At 35.0% G+C, this 22,148-nt stretch overlaps 1 protein-coding gene across 1 annotated transcript in view; it reads left to right on the plus strand.

The window, feature by feature from the left end:
- Positions 1-22,148, plus strand: part of LOC131952099 (collagen alpha-4(VI) chain) — a 60,950-nt gene that overhangs the window by 19,210 nt on the left and 19,592 nt on the right. Inside the window, exons 14-18 of the mRNA XM_059314614.1 lie at positions 8,855-8,926; positions 11,042-11,128; positions 12,678-13,242; positions 14,629-14,651; positions 20,902-21,474. Coding sequence (XP_059170597.1) covers positions 8,855-8,926; positions 11,042-11,128; positions 12,678-13,242; positions 14,629-14,651; positions 20,902-21,474 — 1,320 coding nt within the window. The remainder of the gene's footprint in view (positions 1-8,854; positions 8,927-11,041; positions 11,129-12,677; positions 13,243-14,628; positions 14,652-20,901; positions 21,475-22,148) is intronic.

Here is a 22,148-nt window from a genome sequence, read left to right on the forward strand (position 1 = left end):
ATGATATCCACAGTTGGAATAGTAAATTACACTACTTTCACGTTAACATGATAGTAAATATTTTAGTTTCAGTTACATGAGAGTACAATCAATGCATTCGTATTTGTATGAAGTTGGTCTTCAATAAAAACTGTTTGGACCATTTGTAATGAAGACGACATAATAGAATAGTACAGGAATAATCCACAAACGAACTGATGTAGTAGCAGCTTATATTTTCCCTCGAGGCACACAGTTTCCCCATACATTCATCTATGTGGCCTCACGAATATGCCATTCCCCAGGTTACATACACTCTCATTATCGCAATCCAGTCTGTGAGCGATACCCAAAAAAAGAATGACAAAAATGATTCATCGTTCACTCATTTACTCCCAATGGTGCAGTATTCACCCATCACACTCGATTCACTCCAAACTCAATACACAATCATACAGTCTGTTACAATACTGATGTGAAAACAACTTTGTACATCAGTCCCGCATAAAACGTGGAGTAGCTGTGTAGGCTTCAAGTGTACCATACATCTCTGGTTTAATATTCTTCTGATGTAGTTACATTAATTGATAAGTACAAAAGGGCATAGTAGCTTCGTCAACTTATCCGAACATATGCTTTGCTTGAAGATTAAAGAAAAGGAATACATTAAAAAACGAATATTACAATGATATCACAGTATTCTCTGAAACACCAATAAATTAAAAGCAACAAAGTGGAATTCCCCGTTCATTTCAAACATCATGTGAAGTCAGTGCCGTTAGCCATTACGTCATAGTGGAATCCAGGACACAAGTTGATGAAGGATTTAACCAGTACTGGAGCGTTTATAGTAAGTGAAATCAATACTGCCACGTTTAAATGTGATTATAATCAAAACTGCTACATATATATAAGCGTCACTAATACTGCCACGTTTATTTGTAAGTACTGTCACGTTTATATGAGTGTTGATTTGCAGTAACGTTTATACGATATTACAGTCAATGCAGTCGCATTTGTATGAAGTTGGTCTACATTAAAAACGTGTACGGACATTATTAAATACAACTAGGCTACCCGTTATCTGTAGATAACTGGGTTTTGGGAGTCATCCATAAATTACGTCAAGTTTGTTTGATGATTTTTATCTTTCCCCTCCCCTTCCCCACTGTCACATATCGTCACAAAAAGCCAGAACCCACATTTAAAAAAGCATCACACCTCAGGCAACATGTTTTGTTTTCTTTTAAAAACGTCGATATTGCTTGAGCATGAGTTTGATTCCTGCATCCCTGCATATGCTGAGGTCACAGAAACAGGTGTACTTCAATTACCCTGTGTCTCACAAAGTCCCAAAAGGCAACTTTATCAATAACATCTAAAAACATGAGAAAGTAAAATTAATGTTATTTTAAATTAAAGTATATCCTAATTTAGCCAATACAATTGTCAGAGAAAAATAATTTACCTAAAATAACTGGTAATCCCCCAGTATACAATTTTACTATGATTAGATGATCTAGATCGAATTGTTAATGGATTGGTACAAGTTTTTGTTTTGTTTTCAAAAGAATATTAAACTAGTTACTACACATGGCTTTATTATTTATATTTAGATCTACTAATTTACATCTACTCTTTATTTATGTTTTCTTGTGTCGATTAAAGTAAAGTTAAAACATAAATTTAGTACAATCCATGTTATTTATTTTACAACCACCAAATAAAATATGGTTTACAGAAAGTAATTTTTACGAAACTTAACAAACATCACCAGATGATTTCCGACGCTAAACTGGGTGATTACCAAATAATTAAGACCTGAAATGGTTTAGTAAAGAAACTCATTTATTCATTGTGCTATTGGCTTAACTCAAGGTTTAGATAGAGGAAAATAGCTTAAGTCTAGTTCATTGGTAACTTTAGATAATTTTTTTGTATTCTCGAATTTGATGGTTAGTAAAAATAAATAAAAAAATTCAAGGACTAAAATATTTTAATAAAGAAACTCAATTATTTATTGTGTTTTTATAATTCTTTTTCTTTTCAACCAATTAATTTTGGGTTCGCCTAAAATCAAATTTATCAAAATAAGTTTCGTTTCATTTCGATACATTCCTACAAGTTTCAAGTGACGTCACTAAAGGTTTGTGTGAAAGTTTTTATTTTTTAAAATGAAGTATTAATTGTGTTCTGAGATTTTTTTTAAACGGGTGTTTCTAAATATATATATATATATATATATATATATATATATATATATATATATATATATATATATATATATATATATATATATATATATATATATATATATATATATATATATATATATATATATATATTAACGTCTTTAAATAAATGTGTGTATAACATTTTGGAAAAAAATAATTTCGCTACATAAATAGGTATTTTACACTTCTACATATAGTGAATTACGTGCGATCACAAGCTTGATGACCCGCACTGACATTGTTATTAAACCAGCTGACAAAGGCGGGGCTATCGTTGTATGGGATAAAGACCTGTACACAAAAGAGGCATATAAACAACTATCTGAAAACACTTTCTACTCGCCGTGTATGAAAAGATGGAATTTTAACTAATAACACAGTTGTTACCAAACTATATACACATTAATATCATCTAAGAAACGCCGGAAAACGACATCTAGCTTATGCATTTTCGACAGCAAATTGGGAAGACCTTCATTCTATTTACTACCCAAAATTCATAAATCTGGTTGCCCAGTTAGACCCATTATATCAGCATGCGCCTGTCCTACTGAAAGTATATCTTCCTTTCTTGACAGCATTTTTAAACCCAGAGTTGAAGCACTACCATCGTACCTCAAAGATACCAACCATGCAATTCTAATTTAAGAATCTCTCAAAACTAGCAATAAAACGAGATTAATTTTCTTAATTAATTAATAGACGTCATATCATTGTACACCTCGATACCCCACAAAGATGGTCTGCTGGCGATTAAACACTTCTTCAATGTGAACCCCCACCCCTATACTGAAAGTAACACTACACTTAGGCTAACCAAGTTAGTTTTCATCCTCAACTCATTCGAGTTTGATGGGCAGTTTTTTTTTTACCAAACACGTGGAGTAGCTATGAGAACTAATATGGGTCCCAGTCATGCGTGCCTTTTTTGGGTTACCTGGAGGGTCAAATCCAGGAAAAAGTACCCTGGCAGAAATCTAGGTTTTAATGCTGGGACATTGATGATGGGTGAGGCGTCACAGAGAAGGCAGAGGAAGAACTAAAAGATTTCATATCATTCTGCAACAACTACCACCCAAACATTAAATTTACCTCCCAAATGTCAGGCAGTTCTGTTCTTCTCCTTCTTCGTTCTTAATTTTTAGTGTTGGGAGGGATCGAGCCTTATCTGCCAGAGGGTTTGAACTCGAGACTTTTTACGAATTTATCAACCATGAGCTTTGCCGACTCGACCATGCTTCCATCACAATTAAGGATTACGTGTCAACTGGTTATGCGCCATTGAGGCATTGACTCCGATTTCAGCCTGCTTTTCTTTATGGATTTGCTTCCATAGCCTTTGTCCAACCAAGAACTAACTACAAGGAAGCAGTTCTTTAATTTTGGAGTTGTCTCTCCTAGTTGTCTCTCATCTGCCAGAGGGTTCGAACTCGAGACTTTTCGGTTTAGTAACCATGAGCTTTACCGACTCGACCACGCCGACCCCGCAGTTCTGTTTCTTCCTGGATTTGACAATATCACTTAACGCCACCAACGTTGGGACGACCGTATTCTACAAACCAACCAGTGTTTCTTCCAGACTTTTTTCTCCGGGGGGGGGCACTTGAAATTTTCGGGGGGAGAGGTAAACTTTCTTCGGGGGGGGGGGGGGGCGGACACTGTTAAAAGTATATATTTTCTCCTATAAATCATATAAATTTCTTTTCGTCCGGGGGGGGGGGGGTGCGGTAAATTTTTTTTCGGGGAAGAGATGCCTGGAAGAAACTCTGAAACCAACCGACTCACACTCATATCAATTGTACTCTTCTTCACACAACCAGGCCTACCATTCTCACTATTATTACGACTACGACGTATTTGTCAGAATAACGACTTTTGGAACAAGATTAGTGAGCTATTACAATTCTTCCGAATCCTGTCATACCCGGAGCATATACTCCAGTCAGCACTACACCGCATAAAAGCTGTTGACCACAAAGCCTCCCTTCTACATTTTCCAAAACAAAAGTCAGATAGAACTAAACTAATCTTACCCTACAATCCTCATTCGGTTTTAGCTAAAATATCATTATAAAAAATTATTCTATCCTTAAGTCATGCCCCCATTTAGACTTTATTTCAACCTGTCATTGTACCTATTTTTGGATATAAAAGTTCAACATTTATATCAATTGTAAGATTTTGAAAATAACGTTAATGCAAACATTTTTAGAAGTAAAAATTTCATTTTCATGTTATCTTGTGTTTTATTATCTTTAGCGCAATTTCCATTCTGGAGAATTGCGTTTATTAACCCGTCATTTCTGGATGTATGAATGTATGGATGTGTGTCCGCAGCTTTAAGTCGTATCTCCTCCTCAAAGAAGCAATATCGAGGACTAGTTCCAAAGCAATTATGTTAAGCAAGTTACGAGGATGATAGTGGGTTAAAAGAATTCCGGAATTCCTTCCTGGATTTCCTGGAAAAGCCAAAAAACCTCGAAAAAATGCAGTTTTTGGCCCATATCTCGGAAACCAGACCACTTAGCGACTTGAAACATTTACCAATCGATTTCTGTCATAATTTAGAACAATATTGCCGAAGAAAGTTTTCAAAAATATCCTTTCGTTCGGTCACAAAAAAATTTTTAATTAATTAAAACGAGCCGACCCGCTGCGTATCATACGCCGCTATTTAGTTGTTTTTTTTTCTACTTTTCAGTAATTTATAATTTGTGAATTCGACAGTACCAATGCTGCCATTGAAAATATTTGCTTAAAAACACTAACCCCCCCCCCCCCCCCCCCACGTGAAAGCAGCCTCCTCTTAGTTACCTCCTCTAAGTTTAAAATCGTTTATCTGCCCCTAATAGCCGTCACCAAACCCGTCTCTATGATTGTAAAATGTAAACAGAGTGAACACCGCTCACCAGATCATGTGTGGGGTGGGGTGGGGGTGGTAGTGATAACGATTGAGAGGAATAGAGGGGAATGCAAAGGCGCGCTTGCAGCTTGTTTTCTAACTGATCCCAGAAGAGAATTATATATACGAGCCGACCCGCGGCGTATCATACGCCGCTATTTAGTTGATTTATTTTCTACTTTCAGTAATTCATAATTTGTGAATTCGACAGTACCAATGCTGCCACTGAAAATATTTGCTTTAAAACACTAACCCCCTCCTTTCCCCTAACCCCGACCCTACACCCCCCCCCCCCGTGAAAGCAGCCTCCTCTTAGTTACCTCCTGTAAGTTTAAAGTCGGTTCGAACTTAATTATCTGCCCCTAATAGCCGTCACTAAACCTGGCTGTACGGTTTGTAAACATTAACGTGACCACAGCTCAGCAGACCATGTGGGGGTGGGGTAGGGTGGTAGTGATAGTGATAGAGAGAAAGAGAGGGGATTGTAAGGAGGCGCTTGCAGCTTGTTTTCTAACGACTCGCAGAGGAGAATTATATATATACGAGCTGACCCGCTGCGTCTCATACGCCGCTATTTAGTTGTTTTTTTTTCTACTTTTCAGTAATTAATAATTTGTGAATTCGACAGTACCAATGCTGCCATTGAAAATATTTGCTTAAAAACACTACCCCCCCCCCCCCCCCACGTGAAAGCAGCCCCCTCTTAGTTACCTCCTCTAAGTTTAAAATCGTTTCAAACTAAATTATCTGCCCCTAATAGCCGTCACCAAACCCGTCTCTATGATTGTAAAATGTAAACAGAGTGAACACCGCTCACCAGATCATGTGGGGGTGGGGTGGGGATGGTAGTGATAGTGATAGAGAGGAAGAGAGGGGACTGCAAAGGCGTGCTTGCAGCTTGTTTTCTAACTGATCCCAGAAGAGAATTATATATATAGATAGATTTGGACCGAATTAGTAGGCATGTTTATCCAACCATACCACACGCGTCATCACATTCAATAGCTGCGCCATCACGTTCAATGGCTGCGTCATCACGTTCAGTAGCTAGGCGCGCAATGGTTTTTAGTCATGTAACTCTATTGTAAATAAAACATGTATTTTAACCAATGGTTTTACTAATCCTGCTCTTTATTTACGCTACGACAGAGCTATTTTTAGATAACATAAGGAAATTGCGCTAAAATTGTCACTAGACTTTTTAATTACCTTGTTTCAGCTAATGGATAAATGACACATTTAATAGAGATTAAAAACTAAAGCTGTAGTCCAACGATACCACATCTTTTGTCTTAAGTTATTGTTCTTTTGTTTTATTTTGACTAATTCTTGAACATAATACATTTATATACATATATAGAGCAGCAGACTGTGGAAAAGATGGTGTGTAAATTCGATAATTTAATTGAATCAGGCATTACTGTAAGCACCAGCGTTTATGTTTGTGTTAATGTTTATGTTCGCCTTATGTTTGCGTGTGTGTTTTCCTTTTATGTTAGGTTGCATGTTTGCGTTAGTTTTTGCGTTTGCGTTACATTTCCAATTGCATTTGCATTTTTGTTTGCATTTGTGTTTTTGTTTCTGTTTGCTTTACGTTTGCGTTTTTGTTTATGCTTTGAGTTTGTGTTTGCGTTTGTGTTTGTGTTTGCATTTGTGTTTGCTTTTGTGTTTGCTTTTGCGTTTGCGTTTGTAATTGTCTCTACTTTTGTGATAGCGTTTGTTTTTTGGTTTGTGTAATTTTATATATATATATATATATATATATATATATATATATATATATATATATATATATATATTATGGGCCTTTAATATTATAATTTGGAGAGTGGTGAGATAGCGATAGCTATATCAATAGACATAAAGATAAGGAACGAGAAGGAAATTGGACAAGAGATAAGGAAATTGTGTAATGGATACGGATAATTATAGTGATAAGAATAGGGATAATTATCCGAAGATATTCTACGAACTGTCAGTACATTACACAGTGAAGATAATGTAAATCTATTAGATCGAGATCTAGATCGTTGACAGACTAGTTAGAGGGAGCCTAGTCTGGTCTGTTAATTCTTTCTTTAGCAGTTTAATTGACTGGACACAAACGATCAGGTAGGCAAATATTGATCTAGAATCTAAATGTAATCAGCCTAACTAAAGTATAATATAGGCCTAGTTGTTAGGTCTAGATCTAGTTCTTTGGCCTACAACTTAAAACTGCTAATTACTTAAACTACTAGTGTTTACAACTGAGTATTTCACTACGCCAACGGTAGGCCTCATGTTATAGTATTACAGAGTTATAAAACTCTAGAGATCGAGTATTTTCTTTTTAGAATTAGTATTAGTTTTAGTATAAAAATTAAAAATAAACTATCACTATTGATAATTACATTACTCGTATTAGTATTAAAGTATGAGCTAGTTAGTAGAATACAAAAAAGAAGTTTTTGAGTTTTTTTACCCAGAAACCACATGTGATAGCTAGAGGAGAATACCTGCTTACTATTGTTATTGACACATGTTAATGGTGATAGCTGACACATGTTGATGCTATCAACTTTCAGTAACAGATTGTACTTTTGGTATTTTGTATCTATATTGTATCTAGCATAAAATTTGTATCGAAGAAAATACCTGGCCAACGAAAGGATTTTGTGAGCGAATTATCATGTTTTCCATGCTTTTTGTTTATCTAGTTTAGAGGGGAAGGGGTGTAGGAAAACAAGTACATAGAACACAAATAATGGTTAACACATTTTGAATAAAACAAAAAACTGGCTGTAAGACTTTGTACGGACGAATAGGAAGCATTGAGCTCAGCTTTTGTTTTCCAAAATTGGATTTGGGAACTCTTTCACAGTGGTGAATGTTTCCAATTAAGAATTCTGGTTGAAGCGTGTGGGTTTGTGAGGTATGTCTAAGTTTCTATTTTCAACAAATGCAGTGGTACCTCGACATATGAGTGCCCCGATACGAGCTGTCGAGTGAGCTAAAATTTGCAGATTTGCGGGTTTAGCAGAGCTATTAAAATGAGATTTCTCTAACTCGTTTCTGAAATATTCTAAAAGGTAGGACAAATAAAACTCCTTGGACGTGATTATTTTAACGGCCTTTAACATAATTTCAGTTCAATTATGTTCGGTGAATTTTAACTTCAGTTAAGTTTAGGGATACAGTGTGTAACTAGTAAGTGAATTAAAGTGAACAAAAGAGCTTAACATTAACAGTGAGTAAGTGAACAAAGTGAAGCTCCTCCGCCTATCTCCTCCACCCTAGACTGGGCCAACACATCCACCAGCCTTTTCCTTAAGCTCAATTCGGTTTATTTTTTTTAAAGGAAATGCAATTTATCTAACCAGTTTAATTCTTTGCATTGCCTCTATTATGTTATTGACGATATTTGTCATGTATAAATACTTTTTTTATTATAAAACACAAAAACAACTATGGTGGCTTTTTCGTGGCTGGAACAGATTCATGGCATTGCAATAGATTTCAATGGAACAAAATTCTTTGAGATACGTTCACTTTGAAGGAACTAATCAAACTATTACCGCTAACTCATAAATTGTAGTAACTAAATCAAATATGGCCAGATTTTTTAAAGCAAGTTGCACTCTATTCTGCGGTAACGTTTGAATCTAAGACAACCTGCTTCTGTTCTGTTTTCAGCAGAACCTCAATCTACTTATTCTATTACTTTAAAACGTACTTTTTTTTCTTTCCTATATGCCAGAAAAAAAAATGGACACTAGTGGCCTGGCCAGGGTAGCGATTGTCCTTGTTTACCTGCTCTCTGTTGGCAAAGGTATGTCGGGAAGATACAATATACATGTTATTTTGAAAATTATTCTACTTATTGTATAACATGTTTATTAATTTTCAAAGCGTAAATAATTTCTCGTCTTTTTTCTTAAACTAAGATTTTATGACATTTAACGAAACATTAAATTTGTAAGGATATTTGCATAAAACTACATAATAAAGCATACCTTCTGTCTCGCTTCTACTTATATGTGCACAAATATTTTTTTTTTTAAATAGGAATACAAATTGCTTTAATAACAAACGTTTGTATAACTATATATAAAAGGGATAAATTAAATGATTTTCAGTAAATATATTATAATACACCATTAGTTTTTTTGTTCTAAATTTACGAGAACAAAAGTATCAGATTTTTTTTCCATCATGAAAATATTCGGTAGCTTTATAGCCAGACAAAACGCCCAAGCTATACTGTGATAACTGTTGCCTAGCTGTCATCGCTTCATGTCAAACACTGTTTATTCACGTGAGCTCTGCCTAAAATAAAATAAAAATGTTCTTGATTGACCTTGCTTAATCTATAAAATACGACCAGTAAGTATGTTATATCAGGTTAGCTTTCTTTGATACATCTGTAAATCTATAGTGGACTGATCACGCATTCGAAAATAATATAGTGACATATCTTTTATTGTAATTATGGGCATATTTTCAAAAGCATTTTCTTCTTGCCATTTTTCATAACACCATATATATTCTTTTATATATATATATATATATATATATATATATATATATATATATATATATATATATATGTGTGTGTGTGTGTGTGTGTATATGCAGTAGCCCCCCAAAAATGTCCTCTGGGGTCCCCGCTCTAGCTTAATCGGCCCCTGCATATTATAGAATTTAATTTAGGTTGCTATGATGGCATGCTAGAAATTGTGTTTCTAAATTAGTGTAACATTACCTTCTTGTAATGTTTATTTTCATCAAACCAGCGGACCCCTTGTACAGCATAGAGACGAACCACTCCTCTCCATCATACCCCGTGTATTTTACCAAAATTACACAATTTTTTTACATTATTTGTTGCTATCTGATTAATTTTACCAATATTAAAAGATCTTATGTAGACATTTTGAGCTTCTGAATTAGGAGGCAAAGATTCAAACCCATTATTGCAACAATACTATTTTTTATTGTCACAAGCAATTATTAAATACATTACATTACTGTGGAGGACGGGGCAGAATGTTGAAAGAACTTGCCCCAAATACAAAAACATTACGTGTCATGATGTTGAACTTTATCTTCACCTTTATGAGCCATGTCAGAAGAAACAAAGGTGTAAAGAAAGGGAATGTAGTGAGGTCCATGTCAGAAGAAAGAAAAGTGTAAAGAAAGGGAATGTAGTGAAGATTATGTCAGAAGAAACAAGGTGTAAAGAAAGGGAATGTAGTGAAGATTATGTCAGAAGAAACAAAGGTGTAAAAAAAGGGAATGTAGTGAAGTCCATGTCAGAAGAAACAAAGATGTAAAGAAAGGGAATGTAGTGAAGACCATTTCAGAAGAAACAAAGGTGTAAAGAAAGGGAATGTAGTGAAGACTATGTCAGAAGAAACAAATGTGTAAAGAAAGGGAAAGTAGTGAAGACCATGTCAGAAGAAACAAAGGTGTAAAGAAAGGGAATGTAGTGAAGACCATGTCAGAAGAAACAAAGGTGTGCTTTTTAGTTCAATCAGAAAACGTGGGTTTTTAAAAACTTTTTTAATGATAATTATTTACTATAAAATTTGGATTTGTTTTCACCACCCCCCTAAAAGCTTTAAAGTGTTCACAATTAATACTAATGATTGTCCATATAGCCGGTTATTAATACGACTGGGTGTAACATTGTTTTCTCTATCGTTTGCATGTTTACCTCATAGTGTCACCTTACCACAATTTGCTTAAAATGACGAACCAAGATAATCTCACAAAGTTTGTGGTTCCCAGGGCTCTCAAAATAAAGACAGTTGAAAAAGTATCTTACAACTTTGATAGACACATTTACCTTGTTTGTGGCACCATTGAATTTACAGTCCGACAACGTCGGGAATTTGCGAAGGTATACTGGGTCACTTTGAAGGTATACTGGGTCACTTTGAAGGTATACTGGGTCACTTTGAAGGTATACTGGGTCACTTTGAAGGTATACTGGATCACTTTGAAGGTATACTGGGTCACTTAGAAGATTGTACGTAGGAGGACGTACCACTCGCCAGGAAAGTTTCGGAAACAGTTAACCAAGACATCCAAAATATGCTGTCTACGTGGGTGCAAGATGAAAAACTGACCACTAGAGCGAGATAATACGAATTGTGCAACTTGTGAAAAAACAGGGCCTTTCATTGTGGAAATCATAGAACACATTATGAAGCTTTCTTTGGTTTTAAATATAAAGTGGTTTTCGCATCTAAGCTACCCCAAGATGTTTTACAAGACGTTGATAGTGAAGAGTCTTACTAGGCAGCCATGTGTTGTGTGTCTAAAGGAAATCATCTGCGCCAACACGTGCAGAAAGAGTTAATGCGATCTAAGAAAGATGTTGGCTGTGAAGCAGAGGCGTAGCGACCCTTCCCGGCGCCCGGGGACATACTTTCAATTTGGCGCCCCCCTCAGGAGCAAATTTTCGATTTGCACCCCCCCTCGAACTTTTGATTTGCACCACCCCCCCTTAAACGTTCGATTTGCACCTCCCTCGAACTTTTCATTTGCACCCTCCATCGAACTTTTCATTTGCACCCCCCCCCCCTCAAACTTTCAATTTGGCGCCCCCCCTGAGGTCGGCGCCCGGGGACATATGTCCCCCCCCCCGCCCCCCCCCCTCGCTACGCCTCTGCTGTGAAGTAATGGTACGTTATAAGGGCCATATTTGATGCATTATTTATTTCAACGGCGAGATTGCCCTAGAAAATAAGAGACAATCGAAAAAGAATCTGCATCTTTGGTGGACACTGTGCGGGTTTCTATTCCTGACGTATTCAAGGGAGGCGGGGACCACGGTATCTGCAAGCAGTGGCTATGTCAAGACAGAAGATAGCTTTTACTGACATGGAACAGTGCGAGGAATTTCGAACAAACTCTACGCAAGATCACAATTCCGTTTTTGTCCAGAGGGCTTGTTCAAGAATGAAGATGTTCCTGACCACGAAATACCTCTTCGATCTGCTGCTACTGCTCAGTCCACATGAACTAGCTAAGGATTTTTTAGTGTATGTGCAAGACAAAATGCTTAAAGATTAAATAACCTTGCATAAAAAACAAAATTAAGTGCAATTCAAATTGCCATTCTTTGTTTAATTTGTATTGTTTCTTTCATTTTTTACTGTTACTAAAAGCATTTGGAATCTGGGCAATTCATAATTTGCCCTAGCAGTTCTTGTCATTCTTTATAATGCCTAGGCAGTTTATATGATGAATAGGGAAATTATGTAACAACACCGATATTTCAAACAATGCCTGAAGACATCAGGATTGTATACCTTGCCTAATCATTCTATAGAATTTCGGGTTTTCAAAAATTGTTGGTAACATAAATAAAAATATAACAATAGAGATGAACTGTAAATAATGGAATAAAAAAAAAATAAAAAAAAAAAAAAAAAATATATATATATATATATATATATATATATATATATATATATATATATATATATATATATATATATACATATATATATATACATATATATCTAAACAAATGAGAACAATTTCATGAATGTTTTTATAAATATCATTAGGCTGTGATGACGCAAGAGTTGATCTTGTGTTTGTTCTTGATGCCTCAACCAGTGTAACAGTCCCAAATTTTGAGATGATGAAAGACTTTATGAAAGATTTACTCTTTGACGCTAATGTTGACAATGGCAAACTTAGGGTAGGTGTTATAATTTACAGCACAGTGGAATATATTCAGTTCCAACTGAAAGATTTTTCAATGAAACAACATGTATACAATGGTGTTGATAGCATTCAGTATCGCTATGGCAACACCAACACTGCAGATGCTTTGAAAACAATGAGGACAGTAATGTTTACTGCAGAGAATGGAGATCGTCCAGGTGTTGACAACATTGCTATTGTGGTGACTGATGGTGTCTCCGATATCAACAACAAAAGAACCATACCAGAAGCTGAAGAAGCCAGAGCACAGGGTATTCACATCTATGCTATTGGTATTGGTCTGACAGAGACCAAGGAGCTGGATGGTATTGCCAGCAAGCCAGTGGAAGAAAACACATTTTTTGTACAAGACTTTTCAGAGCTCGTAGATCTTAGAGATAAAGTTTTCTCTGCTATGTGTAAGTTTTCAAATTTTAATAATTTTTGGAGCCAATTATCGATAAAGCAGTCTTTATTGTTAACATCACTATACAAATAATATGCATTTTAGGGACTATATTAATGAAGTTCTTATGTTAATAAGCTAATTTTTTAATACCAGGTTCAACATCTGCACCTATTCGAACTGAACCACCACCACCCCCAATATCTACAGTAAAAGCTGTTGTTAGTAAGTATTTGATCACAATTTTATGTAACAATTTTTTTGGTGTATTTCAATGTGTCACTAGAAAGAAAATTGTGGTCAACAATGTTTTTATGATTATTATAAAAGAATCACAACTTGTGATTTGTCCCTGCATGCAGTAAACATTTGATCCAGTCTTCTCATGTAAAACAGTTTTTTTTTAACATAAAACCAGTGTTTGTTATAACATACTTAGCCTATTAAGTCTATATAATAAACCGGGTGTGATTTCCCCTAAACTTTCTCAAATATCTATATATATAATTCTCTTCTGGGAGCAGTTAGAAAACAAGCTGCAAGCGCCTCCTTGCAGTCCCCTCTCTTTCTCTCTATCACTATCACTACCACCCCCACCCCACTCCCACATTGTCTGGTGAGATGTGGTCACGCTGTTTACATTTTACAATCATGAAACGATTTTAAACTTAGAGGAGGTAACTAAGAGGAGGCTGCTTTCACGTGGGGGGGAGGAGGGGGGTTTAGTGTTTTTAAGCAAATATTTTCAGTGGCAGCATTGGTACTGTCGAATTCACAAATTATAAATTACTGAAAAGTAGAAAAAAAACAACTAAATAGCGGCGTATGATACGCAGCGGGTCGGCTCGTTCTTATATAAAACAACAGGGGACGGCAATATGGGATATAGACATGATTTTTAATCCATTTTAAATACTTTAACTTTTTAAAATAGAACAGAATCTCGTTAAAAAAATATTATGAACTCCAAACAAAATGTGCATAATAGTGCGGAATATTATTAGTACTTTATAAATTCACATGCGTTTTTTAAGAAATCGGAAATAGCGTAAATCACATCTTCTGGTCAACGTAAAGTACCAAAAATTTGACATCAGGCAGAGAATTAGCTCTATCACTTACTTATGAAAACTCACTTATCTATCTGAAATAGTATTCAAGTAATGGGCTTTTGAAAAATTCAGAGTAGAAAAAGTTTCACTTTCGGTTATTAGAAATTTTTCAAAAGTTGATACCAGTGTTTCTTCCAGACTTTTTTCTCCGGGGGGGCACTTGAAATTTTCGGGGGGGCGGTAAACTTTCTTCGGGGGGGCGGACACTGTTAAAAGTATTTATTTTCTATATAAATTATATAAATTTCATTTCGTTCGGGGGGGCGGTAAAAATTTTTCGGGGGGGCAAAGCCCCCCCCCCCCCCGAAGAGATGCCTGGAAGAAACTCTGGTTGATACTGATCTACGATTTTGTTCAAATATTTATATATGAAATTTCATCAACCTAGCTGTAACGGTACCCAAGTTATCGTGTTTACGGACACACACACGCACATCCACACACACAGTTATACACACACACACACAGACATACGGACAAGATTGCAAAACTATATTTTTCCAACAAATGGAGCTATAAAACGTCGAGATTTGCAAAAATCTCGACTTCTTTTTTTTTTGTCAATTACAATACTTTCTCTATACTTCTATATATGAGAAAGTAAAAAAGTTAAAAACACAAGTGTAACAAGACTTTCTTTAAGAAAAAATCATTGAGTAAACCGTTGCATGTTTAGAATACAATCCAACTTGATTTCAGTAACACAAATATAGGAACAAGAAATAAAAAGCAGTAGGCCCTATATTAAATAACCTCATTAAAAAATTAAATAGCTGTTTTGATTTTAGTTTGTCCTCTGAAAAGAAATGAGACATTTATACTAAAAATTATAACTAAAACAAAAAGAGGTAATAATAATGTCAAAATGTTTATGTTTTATTTTTTTTAATCAAAGGATTTTTTTAAATCAAAGAGCTACATTTAAATTTATGCAATGAAAAACTAAGTAGAAATCCTTTAAAGAAGACACTAAATTTTGCAAAAACGAATGTCGATTAAAAAGGAAAATTATTAAATAATAATATTTCCTTATTAAAAAAACTTTTTTCGCCATCTGTGTTGTTTGATTTATCATATTGAGAATGGAAAGTTTTGAAAATGTATCGGCTAAAATAAATGTTAAAATATCTTGAACAAATCTTAGCTGTGCTGATGCTAGGTTAGATCTTACGTTTAATCCTAGTGAATTGTAAAGCAATTTAAAAAACGATCTTCAATTGGCTATGTAAGAATGGTGTGTCAGAATAAACAAGTTAATAAAAAGACTAGTGACAATTTAAGCGCAATTTCCTTATGTTATCCATAACAATTTTTAATTTTTAATTTTTTGTAAATATCATCCTATAAATATAAACTCCTACACGATGCTCAGTTTAAATCATCCTAGGCCTACAAGATGCTCAGTTTAAATAATTTTAAAAAAATTTTTGTGACCGAACGATAGGATATTTTTGAAAACTTTCTTCGGCAATATTGGTCTAAATTACGACAGGAATCGATTGGTAAATGTTTCAAGTCGCTAAGTGGTCTGGTTGCCGAGATATGGAGCAAAAACTGCATTTGTTCGAGGTTTTTTGGCTTTTCCGGGAAATCCAGGAAGGAATTCCTGGAATTTTTTTAACAAACTCAGTTCATCATTTTCTACGCAACTTATTTATGTCGATATTTAACTAGATATCAATCAAAAGAAAAATTTTTTTTTAGTTGTTTTGAAGAATAAGAGTTTTTAAAATATCTCGATTCACCTAAAAACAAAAAGACTAAAATGTAAATGCTCTCTGACTCAAGCTGCTATTTGTATTCAAGCTATTGATAACTATCTTATTATGTTTGAATTACTTTTTGTCAGTGTCATAAGGCTAATGAATTACAGTTTTTATGCAAATAGTTCATGTTACTAGCCTAAGGTTATAATTACAGTAGTAAGTAGGTATTACGTTGTATATTAATGTCTATTTTTATAATGTATCGATTGTTTTTATTCTTAAATTAAAAATATGATTAGTACCTTATTTTTGAAAAACAAATCTCTAAACAGGTGGAACTAAATCACCTACAAAAGCACCAGTTAGTAGTAATTTTTTTTTATGTTTACATTGCTTACCTCCTGCCCTTTTTATTCATAATTCAAGAATCACCTGTTGTTTATCCCTGCATGCAGTAATCATATGTTCCAGACTTCTCATGTAAAACCGTTTTCTTTTACAAATTCAGTGTTTGTTATAACATATTTAGCCTATTATGTGTATTTAAAAAAGTTAAGAATACCAGTGCAACAAGATATTCTATAAGAGAAAAATATTGAGTAAATTGTAGCATTTTTAGAATACAATCCAACTTGATTTTAGAAACACAAAGTTAGGAAGAAAACAAAGGAATATAATCAAAAACCTCATTAAAAATTAGCTGTTTTGACAATAGGCTGTCCTCTGAAAAGAAATGACACATTTATACTTTTAAAAACAGCAAAAACAAAAGGACGATATAATTATGGTTTTAACAAACTGAAATTTACATTTGAAAATATCAAAATGTTTCTTTTATATTTTGCAAATCAAAAAGGGATTCCAATTAAAGTAGCTACATTTAAATTAATCCAATTTAAAAAAGAAATAGAAATCCTTTAAAGAGGTAAACACAAAATTTTGCAAAGATGAATGTTTTTTTTTTAAAGGTAAAATATTACATAATCTTTCCTTTTTTAACTCTATCGCAATCTGTATAGTTTGGTTCATCCTATTGGTGAATGGAAAGTTTTGAAAATGTATCAGCTAAAATAAAAAAAAAAAATCTAAGCCACATCTAAGCTAGGTTAGAGCTTGTGTCTGTTTTTAGTGAAATATAAAGTAATAATAAAATAAACTGTATTCTTGCTACGTAAGAATGGTGTGTCAGAATTAAAATTCTTTCTAAACAGTATTTATATTTGTATTTTTACTAGGAAAACATTCAGACAAATATTGTGTGTACATAAATGTACACCAGAGTATATATAGTTTGATTGATCATGTCGAGACAGAAATTTTTTAAAATGTATTTTACAAATCTAAAGCAATTTAATTAAAAATGTTAGGGCTGTGCTAATGCTAGGTTAGATCGTGTGTTTGTTTTTAGTGTAATGTAAACCAATTTTAAAAAACTAAACTTCATGCTTGCTTGTGGGAATGATGTTTTCTTACCTGCGCCCACGTGTGCTCACTGGCCTTTGTCTCTTCTTCTACAATTCATCTCCACTGTTTGCCAGAGTTTCTTCCAGGCATCTCCCCCCGGGAGAAAAAAGTCTGGAAGAAACACTGCTGTTTGCTAAATCACTTTCCTCCTTCCCTGGGGATTCCAGTCCAAATCTTTCCTCGATATATTATCCTTTTGTCTTCTCATGCATTTTCGTTTATGGGCTTGATGCCTTCGGTCTTTATATGACATTTTGTCTGGCCATCTTATGATGAGGTTATGTCGTAATTATCTGTTTGTGAACCAATGAAGCCTGTCTGTATATGCCTTGGTAAACTCCTAGGTCTGTGAGCCTTAAAGTAATACTTTAATATTCGAGGATTCTTATCTTGCTCTGGCTGCCACAATGTCAGTCAAAATAAATTAAACCATGTTACAATGTTTACATTTTAATAGGTCAATACAGTTTTTACATATACCATGCTACAGTAACATTTTTAAAAAGTTTACGCATATAATATTCTAAATAAATTAATTTAAAAATCACAATAAGTGAACCCCGTGTGCTTTTGTACTACATTAAATGTAGTTTTTTGCCACAGACATGCAAACACTACACAACATATGTGTGAGCGAGGACAGCTAACTAAACTAAACTAAAGAGTTTTGTTCAATGGCTTACACATACATACTTACCCCCCCCCCCCCCCCCAAATTGAAGACAATACCCGGTATCTTAATGGGGAGAATTTAGTAAAGATCTTTTCAGAAAAGCCTTACTGATTTAACGGTTTGTGGCAATGCCATCCAATTCTTTTGTGTCAGTCACCTTAATACCAATATCATAGACATGGATCTCTTAAGCTCGAGCTTCTTCAGCTTCTACTTACTGGTTCTCAGGTTGTTTATGTTTGATATACCATCAGTAATTACAACTGCAATGTTGTCAACACCTGGACGATCTCTATTCTCTGAAGTAAACATTACTGTCCTCATTGTTTTCAAACCATCTGCAGTGTTTGTACTTCCAAATCGATAAGGGATATTATCAATAGCGTTGTATACAGCTGCTTTAGTTTTGTGTGTGTTAAGCTGGAACTGGACATAGTTTTCTGTACTGTATATGATAACACCCACTCTAACACTGCCTTTATCAATGTCTGCATCCACAAGGAAGTCTTTCTTAAATTGTTTGATAAGAGCAAAGTTGGGCTCTCTTGAAATTGTTAAAATCATCAACCACTAAAATAAGATCCAGTCTAGCTCATGCGCAGCTCATAATAAATATCAAAGTATTTCACTTCATTTTACATTTGGTGTTTAATAGTTTTTATCTATGCAACTCTATTGTATTAAAAAATTTAAAGTGCTGAAAAAGCAGAAAACGCTTTAATTACAAACTTTTATATAATAATGCACTAAAAAGGAGAAATTAGTTTTTCCTTAAATATATAATAGTATATATTGAATACCTTTACTGATATTTAATAAGAGACCTACGTTTTTCTATTTTTTTTCCTTTTTCTTTTTTTTTTTAAACCGTAGTTTACTATTATGTGAGTGTGTGTACAGAGGCGTAGCAACCCATTTCAATTTTGTACCCCCCCCCCCCCAAATATTTATATATTTATTAACGTTAGTGAAAATAGACACCCCCCCACCCACCACCACACACACACACACATCAGTCACCGTTAACTGTTTTTTCCCATATCACAGAGCAGTCCTTAGAACCAAGTAGCATTTTATTTTCTTAAACTCGAATCTAATGTAGATCGGAATAAGCATGTTATTTTATTTTTCTACCCAATATGGCGTCCCCTTAAGGTCGGTGCCTAGGGCGGCTGCCCCACCCGCCCTCACCTAGCTACGCCTCTGTGAGTGAATGGTTTATTTGTTTTATTATTATATTTTTTAGATATTTAAATATTAGCACGTGTATAGTGTGCTCGCTTGTTTGGGTGTGTAGGGCTAACGTTCAGCGCGAACACACAAAAGGGGGCGAGGTGGTTTGTTATAGAAACACGTGTGATTTAAAACTGAGTAAAAGTAATATATATGTTTTTTGGCAATTTAGCTTAAATCTATATAGTCGCTAATAAATGACATTAAAAAGTTCGGTTTACAGCATCTTCAATGGAAAAAAAATTATTGGGTAAAAAAGCCTTTAAAATCGAGAGACATGCGCGATCTATCTTTCAATTAAGAACAATTTTAGATTGCTCACACAGCAATCTGTTCGGCAACCCCCCCCCCCACCAGACACACACACGCTATAAATAATAACACCTCAACAGCTAGATTATACAGCACAGATTTTGAAGCCTAGCTTGCTGTTGTGGGGGCAATTTACTCGCTTTCTCTTCTTATTATTCTATTAGTTTCCACACATATAGTTTGCTATTGTGATGAGGACGAGGTCGTACTTAGTTTCGTGCTCTCAATAAAACTCGAAGATCCGCTTGAAACACAACCTTTATTATTATGCATCTAATGCTTGCATATTATAGGATTTACGTTACTACACAATATACACTTATTGCCTACCCTACAGGTTAATGTTCTCTACACTATTCTCCCTACACTGTTTCCTAGCTCTACTCTTATCTACGTCCTTTCTCTACAACGTCTCAACCCTCGACTGTCCCCAACCCTAACTGTTCTACTTCTTTGTCCTCTCCTAATCATCCAGCCTGGCGTCCATGTCCCCGACTTAACCGCTCCCGTACAATAGCGGGGTTTTCCCCCCATTTACAAACCCGGTCAGTTAGGGTAGAACGCCGGTCACGGCCAGGCGACCGGTACTGTCTCCTATTCGGCCACGGTCAGTCCCGATTCAGGTGAGAGGGGGAATAACCCGCTAGCATTAACAATGACTCAGCTACAACATCCCCCCTTTCGCCCCTGCCATAACCCGTTTAGTCTCGTCGCATGTGTCGTCAAACCTAACCTGCAATCTACGTAAATCTACACCATCACACTTGCCTTAAACACACACAACCACTCTCTTCATGCATCGTCAGACACTACGACCCCCCCCCTGTCCCCATGACCCTCATTCATGATAAGCCCTTGACCCTTTTACCTGCTCCAACGATCTATTTCGCCCCCCTCCTCCCCTGACTCACTCCAAAATAAACTTAGTTTCGTTTGTTATTTTTTTCCCTTTTCTTATTGTATTTTTTTAATGTAACAAATGTGATAAAAACTATGTAAAACAACTATGTTTCTGAATATTCTACCATGTATATATGTTACCACAGACAACCGCTTTCACACACGTTTCATGTTAATTGTTTTAATTGAAAATAAAAGTATTTTTAGAAATCTAAAAGAACACTTATTTTCATGTAATTGTTTACTACTGAACACAATACTTTAGAATTTTTCTATTTAATTTTATAGGTTGTGCTGATGCTAGAATTGACATTGTGTTTGTTCTTGATGCCTCAACCAGTGTAACAGCACCAAACTTTGAGTTGATGAAAGACTTTATGAAAGATTTCCTCTTGGAATCTAATATTGACAATGGCAATGTTAGGGTAGGTGTTATCATCTACAGTGATAAGGATTATGTCAAGTTCCAGCTGAAAGATTTTTCAAAGAAAGAAGATGTATACAATGCTATTGATAATATTCCTTATAGCTATGGCAGCACCAACACTGCAGATGGTTTGAAAGCAATGAGGACAGTAATGTTTACTGCAGAGAATGGAGATCGTCCAGGTGTTGACAACATTGCTATTGTGGTGACTGATGGTGCCTCCAACATCAACAGCAGAAGAACCATACCAGAAGCTGAAGAAGCCAGAGCACAGGGTATTCACATCTATGCTATTGGTATTGGTCTGATAGAGACCAAGGAGTTGGATGGTATTGCCAGCAAGCCAGTGGAAGAAAACAGATTTGCAGTACACGTCTTTTCAGAACTCATAACACACAGGCATCAAGTTTTCTCTGCTATGTGTAAGCTTTTATGTTGTTAACAATTCAAGCAATTTACTCTTTAGCTGTATTGAAAAACATGTTATTATATTATTACAAGAACACTTCTTTTAAATATAACTGAAACATTTTGTTTTTATAAATCTCTGTGAAAGAAATATTTTAATAATATATACAAAATGTATACCTTTTAAATAACGTTTTTAATTAAAATGCTTAATTTCGCCAAACGCCATTTTTTGTTGTTGTTGATTTTTTAAATTAATTTTTATTTGGCTGGACGACATTGATATTAGTCTTTCTTTTATTGCCATACATTATTTTGATAAATACAAATGCTAGCTGCAGTGAGGTTAACACAATAAGTAATAAAACAGATAGTGTTAGATACCTCACCAGTTAAAGACAGTTACAAATATTATGCGCATTTCGACGTCTTCGTCAGCACACACCAGTGTGGTTACAGATTAGATAGAAAAGACAAACAGTAAAACAATTTTGGACTTAGCTCGACAGTGAAAACACGTCTTGTCTGCAAGTCACGATATCCAAAAGAAAAGCCGCGTGAAAAAGGACGCTTGGACACCGTATAAGTAGTATATCAGGTCACTTCTGGACCGCAGGCGCCGGCGGGACAACGAGATATAGTAAAATACTCCGGAAAAACTAAATATGATAAGACGTTAGCATACATA

Source organism: Physella acuta, unplaced genomic scaffold, assembly GCF_028476545.2.
Source record: "Physella acuta isolate Inbredline_101_S28 unplaced genomic scaffold, ASM2847654v3 ptg000852l, whole genome shotgun sequence".
Classification (NCBI taxonomy): domain Eukaryota; kingdom Metazoa; phylum Mollusca; class Gastropoda; family Physidae; genus Physella; species Physella acuta.